General features: G+C 40.3%; 1 protein-coding gene across 1 annotated transcript; it reads right to left on the bottom strand.

Moving 5' to 3' along the window:
- Positions 1 to 1840: 1840 nt before the first annotated feature.
- LOC128858710 (glucose dehydrogenase [FAD, quinone]-like) lies at positions 1841 to 6787 on the bottom strand. The gene is made up of 2 exons (XM_054095189.1): positions 6420 to 6787; positions 1841 to 5091 (listed from the first exon to the last, which is right to left on the bottom strand). The coding sequence occupies exons 1-2, from the start codon at positions 6714 to 6716 to the stop codon at positions 3511 to 3513; spliced, it is 1878 nt and encodes a 625-aa protein (XP_053951164.1). The 5' UTR covers positions 6717 to 6787; the 3' UTR covers positions 1841 to 3510.
- Between the last annotated feature and the right edge of the window lie 1826 nt (positions 6788 to 8613).

Here is an 8613-nt window from a genome sequence, read left to right as displayed (position 1 = left end):
AATAAGTTAACATAAGTATGCGATTGAATTTTTATGTCTCCTGCAACTGATTTTGCAAGGAATGGGGTGTCGTTAGGTATTTCTTTTTTTACTAACCTCGGTTGGACATAGTTTTTACTGGAGCCTGTGTCCACCAAAAATTTTAACACTTCTCCGCTCTTCGTTTTACATTCGAAGTATGGTAGCGAAGAGCTGGTTATCCTAAAAAATGTACGTCGCTTAATACCAATTCTTCGTCCCTGTTTTCTGATTCTATGGAATCGACGTATTCTGTCAATGTCTGGTCGTAATCGTCATTTCCTTCGTAAGTGTCTTCGCTGCCTGCGTCAATGTGAAATACGCGTCGGGTTTTGTTAGGCTGGATATTCCTTTGAGAGGATGGTTGGGGTGGTCTTTTTCCCAGGAATTGATTTGCCTGAGGTCTGTTCGCGTAATTTATTTGTCGGGAGCGAATGCTTCGGTCGATATCCATCGGCTCTGGCGGTGGTAGTGGTTTGGGTGCTAAGGGTCTAGGTGGGGGTTGTCTTGGCTGGTTGCTATTTGTTGGTACTTGCTCGTAATTAAAAAGTCTTGGGTTATTTTGGAATCCAGGTATGTGAGCTAATTGGGGGTAGAAAGTCTGTCTTTGTCTTTGATTATTGGGGCCTCTCTGTGGCAAAGGTGGTGGTGAATAGTAAGACTGCTTCCTTAGTGGTAAGTCGTTTTGATTTTGAGCATAATGAGTTCGAAATTTCTGATTCTCTAGTTTGAGACACAAATGTAGAGCTTGCGGAAGGTCCGCAGGCTCTCTCATACCTAGCAGTCTCGGTAAATCTCCGTTGAGACCTCTGATAAACGTATCAAGGGCCTTTCCTCGATAAGTCTCGGTAAGTAAGCTTAAAGCTTCTTTTCCTGTGTCCAGACTACCTAATTTGTTGAGGATAAGGGATAAATGAGAGTACACTGCCTGATAGAATTGTTGTACTGTAGAGTTGCCTTGAACGAGTCCTGTCATCTGATATTCCAGTGTTGACACATCTCTCTTATCTGCGTAATGCAGTGTAAGGCATTTGGCGATGGCTGTCCAGTCCAACGGCGTGTTGTAGGACTCTAACGCGATATCAGCGTTTCCTACGATTTTGTTCCTAATTATGTTTAGGATTCCATAGTACTTTGCTGTTCCGCGTAAGGGCTCATAAATTCTGAGTATTCTTTCCACGCTCTTCCTCCAAGAGTTAAACTCCCCTGGTCTGCCTGAAAAATCCCTTAAGCATTTAACAACGTCGGGAATTCTGTCGAGGTCGCCTAAACTATCTAGATGTTGTGTTTCTATTGTTTGGTCTACCATGTTAACAAAATTCGCGTTGGGATTGAGTGCGGCCTGCACAATTGCTGGTGCTTGACTGCTAAGGACTTCTAAGGTTATCTGTGAAACTAGTTCTCTTAGGTCTGGAAAATTTATTTGCCTTTGGGTTGGAGGATTGTTGGAGTCGGATGGGTCTTGAGGATTTGGGTTGGCTGCGTTGTTTGTGCTTAGCCTAGCTGGTCGTACCAGATTGCTTGGGTTTGACATTTTTCGAATAATAATTTCCCGTGAAGCTTTACTTCAGCTTTAGTTTTGACAGTGAATGTTTTTTTTTCCTTTTTAGCAATAAATTAAAGTCTGCGATTATTACTTTCGCCCTTTCTTCGTTTTAAAATTTACAAAATTTGCTTTTCAATATTCGCTAATTTATTTTTCGATTAAATTTCTGTATTTATTGTATAATAAATTTCTTTCAAGCTTTGTTTCGGCTTTTTGTTTCTATTTCAATTATTTAAAAAAAAAAAAAATTTCTAAACAATATCAATATGTCTTATCTCTTAATTTTATCCTTTCTTTCGTTTCAGGATTTATAAAATTTTTCTTTTACTATGCAAAAAATTTTTTCACAATATTTCTTTAAAACAAAAAATTAATATATTTTAACTTACACAATAATTAAAGCTGCCGATGACATTTGTGCTGCTGCTGGTTGTTGTTGTTGATGTCCTTGCAAAGCTAGGGCACGTTGTTGATGGTGATACACTTGTTGCTGTTGTTGTATATGTGTCAGGAGATTACTATGGCTCGGTGGTTGTGGTGACGCTATTGTTGTTTTTTTCTTAAAGTTGATTTTTCAATTGTTTATTTAGATTAGAACGCACTGCATTTATATTGAATAGTTCTTCACACCAAATAACGCGTTTTATTTAAAAGTTTATGATGATTTTATTTTTTTATTTTTTATTATCATTAAATTCACTTAGTTTTAAAACCGTTCCGACTGCGTGAATTTTTTCCGTTTTGTTTGTCACTACTAAGGATTCACTTACAGTACACTAAACGAACGGGTGCCTGCGGACGGACACGTACAGGCTTAGATTCCGTGGTATATTTTTTATACCAGGCTGCTCGGTTTCGCGGTTTTGCTAACTTCGAGTTAGCAAAATACCTTGCTCGTTTTCGCGGTTTTGCAAACTTCGAGTTGGCAAAATAATTTGCTCGGGCGCCAGTTAGATCTTTTTAAACTAAGATCTTAAAAAAAATAACTAACGCGAACTTTCCTCGAGAAAGATCGCGGACAATGTTTGAAAATAAAAAATGCCTTTCGTTATCAAAACGAAGTTTATTCTTCAAAGTTCAAATACAGAGTGAATTAATTTTTGACAATAAGTTAAACTTATCAACTACCTGAGCCATAAGCTGGCTATTTGGATTTCCATGGAATTTTGCGAAAGCATTGCAGTTAATGCTTTCGCATTGTAAGTCAGACGCTGCAGTTTTATGAACGGAAATGCGTTTTCAATTTCGTTTTACTTTTGTCTGGGAATATGGGCAGCGGATGTCGTCGACACACTTGTCAACGATATTCGCTGACAACATAGTTTTTATGACCGCGCGTGTAAACTAAATATTGGGAAACAAATATGAAAATGACTTGAATTCATATGTGCCAAGATATATCGAGTTTTCAACATATTTTGTGTTAACTTATACTCAATCTATACATACACACAATTTTCAGAGAAATTCACGCCAATCACTAAAATACTTGGAGCACTTGACACAGAATCGCTCTGTTATGAAAAAATGGTCGCGAGCATTAAGAATTCAGCAGATCAAAGTTCCTATTTATTATTTTATTAAAAAAATATCTTTACTGATCTTTACTTTTACTTGTCGATGAAAATATTTTTTTTTTTTACAAATATTTTTTTTTTCATATTTTATTTATTCACGTTTGGCCATCTAATGTTCTCGTACACACGCAATGAATTAATTATTTATAGTAAACAACTTTTTTCCTACTCAGTTTTGCTTGGGCATTGGAGAGTAAAGCAAGTTTATCAAAACTCGCTGTCTGTTTTTCGTACATACATACATATGTATGTTTGCACGAAGAGCTGCACACGAATGCGAAACTATTTATGCTACTTTAGTTTAAACATAAAATCTGAGTTGTCATAAAAACAATTGAACAACATAAAAACATTACTAAACATTGCCATCTAAAGCTCATTGTGCGCCTCCGTCTTCTCTGCCTGCGCGCCCAACCAGTCTTTCTTAATGAAATCAGCGGCGCGTTCAGCAATCATTATCGTAGCGGCATTCGTATTGGCACTAGGAATGAGTGGCATAATAATACTTGCATCTGCCACACGCAAATTCCGCACACCTCTTAACTTTAAACGTGGATTTACGCAGCTCGTCTTGTCTGTGTCGGGACCCATTTTCACGGTGCCCGTTTGATGATACAGAGTAAAAGTGAAATATTTCACATAGCAACGCCAATAGTCATCACTCCAAGTCACGAGCGCATCGCATTCTGGAATTGGCACTTGTAATAGTTGTGCGTCACGTGCGCGAAAGGAGGCGGTGTGTGCCAACTTTTCTTGAAAGCGAATACCACGCAATAGTGTTGCCATGTCAAGCGGATTCTCCAAATAATTGGCATAGAATTTTGGTGAATCTTTGTAGTTGGCACTTTGCAGCTGAAGTTTCCCCCGCGACTCCGGGTATGATAATATTGATACAACGATCAAGATATTTGCGCTTTCCAACTGCTTTTCGATGGCTTTAATATAAACATCGTTCAACGTGAAGGCATCAAGTATAATGCGCAAGCTTAGGTAATCACCGCGGTGCACCAACTGATGTAGAAATTGTGTATCGGGATATTGAGCGTTGCTACCATTAAGTGTATTAATGAAGCCTGTTAAAGATAAAACGCCATCGCCGGAGAGCGGACCACGAGAGTGTATTAGATAGTTGTAGACGATATCTAAAACCATTTTTTCCGAAATGTGCGTCGCTGCATTCTCTTCCAATTTAAAGCATAGTAATGTGAAAAGATGATCTTGCAAATTGTCGCCTATAGGCAGTTCATGTACGAGCGGTATATGCAGCGACTGTAGGTGCTGCGCTGGTCCCACACCTGAAAGCAACAGCAATTTGGGTGAATCAATAGCGCCAGCAGAGAGTATTAACTCCTTGCCAACATTTACTGTTAACTCATGTTTTTCTCTCAAAATGAAACTCGCCGAATGCAGTCGCTCGCCACTCTCATCGAAATGCAGTTTTGTAACTTGTGCATTTTTTATGACATGTAAGTTTTTTCTCTTCATAGCCCTACCCAAATAACTCTTTGCAGTGCTGGTACGGCGCCCTTCATAAATGGTACGTGGTAGTTTGGCGTAACCAATTTCGCTGCCTTCAGTAATCGCTGCCATTCGTGGTATACCCAATTCCTCAGCTCCGGACGTGATCATCTCTGTATACTCTTCATCGGATCCTTCGTTCTCGAAATTTTTGACTTTTAAAAGTCCATTAGAGCCGGTAATCTGCTCGAAGTATGGTAAAACATCATTCCAACCCCAATCGGTGTTACCTTGCTGCAGCCAACTATTGTAGTCTTTTGGATTGCCCGGTATGTACAGCAGCGCATTGATATTGCCCGAACCTCCAATGAGTTTACCTCGTGGCCAATAGCAACGTTTGTCTTTTGAAGCCCAGCAAGCCTTGTCCGACTGTTCCGTTTGATAGTTCCAAGTAAAATTGGAGTGTTGTATGGCGAAGAATAGCTCAGGAATCTGTAAATATTATATTAATTGAAATTTGAAACTTTATTGACGTAAAATGGTTACAAATTTAATATTCAAAATATTGTCCATCGCTTACTACTACTTTTTCCCATCTTTCTGGCAATTCACGGATTCCCTTTGTGAAAAATTCGGTCGGTTTTGCCGCAATCCACGAATCGATCCATTTTTTGACTTCATCGTAATTACGGAAGTGCTGGTCAGCCAGGCCATGTTGCATCGATCGGAAGAGATAGTAATCGGATGGCGCAAGGTCTGGACTATACAGCGGGTGGGGTAGGACATCCCATTTGAGCGTTTCTAAGTATGTTTTGACCACTTGTGCAACATGTGGCCGAGCATTGTCATGTTGCAAAATAACTTTGTCGTGTCTATCGGCGTATTGCGGCCGTTTTTCTCGCAGTGCTCGGCTCAAACGCATCAATTGTCGTCGGTAGACATCCCCCGTAATCGTTTCATTCGGTTTCAGTAGCTCATAATACACAACACCCAGCTGGTCGCACCAGATACACAGCATAACCTTCAGGCCATGAATATTCTGCGCCGACGTCGATGTTGAAGCATGGCCAGGGTATCCATACGTTGCCCGACGTTTTGGATTGTCGTAATGGACCCACTTTTCATCGCCAGTCACAATTCGATGCAAAAAACCCTTTCTTTTGTGCCGTTGAAGCAGTTGTTCGCATGCCATAAAACGGCGTTCAACGTCTCTTGGCTTCAATTCATACGGCACCCAATGGCCTACCTTTCGGATCATTCCCATGGCTTTTAAACGTTTGGAAATGGTTGATTGATCAACTCCCAAAGTTTTTGCAACCTCTTCTTGCGTTTGAGCCGGATCTTGATCGAGCAATTCCTCCAATTCGGTATCCATGAACTTTGGCGGCGCACCCTCGCGTTCTTCGTCTTCCAAGCCAAAATCACCACTTTTAAAGCGTGCAAACCACTTCTGGCACGTTCGCTCAGATAGAGCATGCTCACCATAAACTTCCACCAAGATACGATGACTTTCGGCTGCTTTTTTCTTCATATTAAAATAATGAAGAAGAATTCCCCGCAAAAACACATTATTTGGCACGAAATTCGACATTTTCAAGTGTGGTAAAAATATTGTTGTTTACGCTTCAAATAAAAAACTTATACTGACGTTTGTGCCTTACGACAGTAGCTCTCCAATGAATGTTTGGAAATGTGGATCGATGGAATAATAATCAAGTTACGCCATCTGTTGTAAAACCGCACGAACTTATAAATAGACCTATTACAATACCCCGTTTTCAGCAAATTTGTACTTTAAAAGCCATCCATTGCATGCTCACATCTGACTCTTGCGGTGGATCACCGCCGGCTTCTAAAAGTAAAACGTTCCAATCAGGATTCTCACTTAGTCGACTAGCTAGCACAGATCCTGCAGTTCCAGCGCCCACAATCACAAAATCATAGGTGTCCAGGCCGTTTTTGAGTGCCTGATCCGCATAATCCTCCGCCCAGTTATCCTTATGTGAGAGGGAGCATTGCGCTGCAAGTAACGCCTGCAGCAGGGTATTGACTAGCAAGTTGACTGCGCCTGTGCTCTGCGATGCACACGTTGAAAATCCTTCGACCGTGGCGGACATTAAAAACAGAACTGTGAAAACTACAAAAACTCAAACCGTTGTACGTTCAAGAAGCGTCTATGATGCTTGAGTGGTACCAAGCATTTGATTACGATACGCATTTCGACTTTAAAACTCAACGACCGAACGTCAAATGTGTATGTATTCCAATCATATTTTATATGTTTTTAAGCGTGCATGAGTGCGTTAGCTACTCAAGTACAGTGGAGCCACTTTAATCTGAACTAATAGTAGAAGAAGTAGGTTGGGTTAACAGCGATCTCACACAGACCGCAGTACTGGCTGCTAGTTTTGCCAGTGGGGTTGTAAGGATGCGTACGCTTCCGATCTTAATCACTACCCAGCCAGCTAAGTCTTGATGAGCAATATGCAGACCAATAATTCAGAAAGTACAGGTTCCAGTCTCCGATTCTTCGTAGCTGGAAGCCGAAAAGGCCTAGTTTCCAGTCTCCCTTAAAGCTTCTGTTATTTCTAACGACGATTGTGTGCGAATTTTCTTTCCGCTGTGATAGATGTGGATGGAGCGAGCCGAAAATGAAAAGTTTCCAGGTCTTCCTTGAAATTCCTTTATCTCTCATGACGAACTTATGGCAGGACAAAGTAGTGGTCGTCCTTTGGCTGAAAATGACAAAGCCACGAGAGTTTTTCTGCCATGAAAAATATCCTCATAAGAAGCAAAGACCATCTGCCATGCCTCATGCATATAGGAGTACTTGTTGACCGAACTCGGTTACTTTCAGGTCATATTCTGGGTAACATTCCATCTCAAATCGGCAGATCCGGTCTTTCTTTTCGATTGATATCGAAAAATTGCGATTTTGACTGGCCATCCAGATCACCCGATTTATCGTCAACAGGCTTTTATTTTTGGCGTTATTTGAAGTCAAAGGTATATGCCAACAAGCCAAGGACTTTAGCTTAATTAAAAGCCAACAAACGGTCAAATTTCCACCTAAGATTCGAAAGAATAGCAAAATTTGTCATTATGACCAAAGTTCGGCATTAACGCCATGACATTTTCAAAAAGTAGTTTTTGTTTTGTAATAATTATTATGAATCTTCCTATGGTTCCTAAGGAACTATAAACAACTTTTAGCAGAAACAAAGGTGTCCACTTTAAATGACTAATCCTGTATAAATTAGTTGTAACTTGAATCGATTTAATCTTTCTTATCCATCTGACGTATAGATGTGAAAGGTCAAAAGCAACCACATACGTAGTGCATATGTCCATGTCACTTTCTGATAAGGCACTTACATCTATCGCTCAACGTTTTTGCTGTAGCATCGCACAAACCACTTGCTTGTAATGACATTCTAGTTGATAGCTCATCGCTAGTGGTTTTCTGATATCGCTGTGTAAGCCAATAGCGTCATGGGCATTAAAATATGTACGCTGCCTTTATCTAATGATTTCCTTGTGCCGCTTGGCAAAATGTGAAGCTGTTAGTGAAATTTCGCTTTTCTTTAAAAGTGGCATCACTGCCATGTTATGCAGTTGAGTTATTGGTTTACAGATTCAAAGCGGAGATAGAGGAGCGGAGTCTTGTTGTCAATCTTCGGAAACAGCAATCAAATCGTACAAATTTATCTCTGAGTCTCTTGGACGCCCCAACAAGTTCGTTGTAAATGCCCTTGTGCCCAAAAAGCCACAGAACGATGTGGTGGCAAAAATAAAATGACTTGGAACACTGATAATTTAATTGGGACTCTTGCCAAGAGGGATCCTTTTAAGTCATCAAAGGTCTTTGCAACTGATATCAGCGTGAACAACATGAACCTACCACCAGTCAGAATAGCTCGTAAAGTTCCGTTGTTGGAACAAGCAAAATTTAAGGAACACGAAAAGTTTTGCTCAAGAGCACAAGTCATGGTATGGGCCAGAGGGTATGAAAAA

Source organism: Anastrepha ludens, chromosome 3, assembly GCF_028408465.1.
Source record: "Anastrepha ludens isolate Willacy chromosome 3, idAnaLude1.1, whole genome shotgun sequence".
NCBI lineage: Eukaryota > Metazoa > Arthropoda > Insecta > Diptera > Tephritidae > Anastrepha > Anastrepha ludens.
This window is presented reverse-complemented; position numbering and strand designations above follow the sequence as displayed.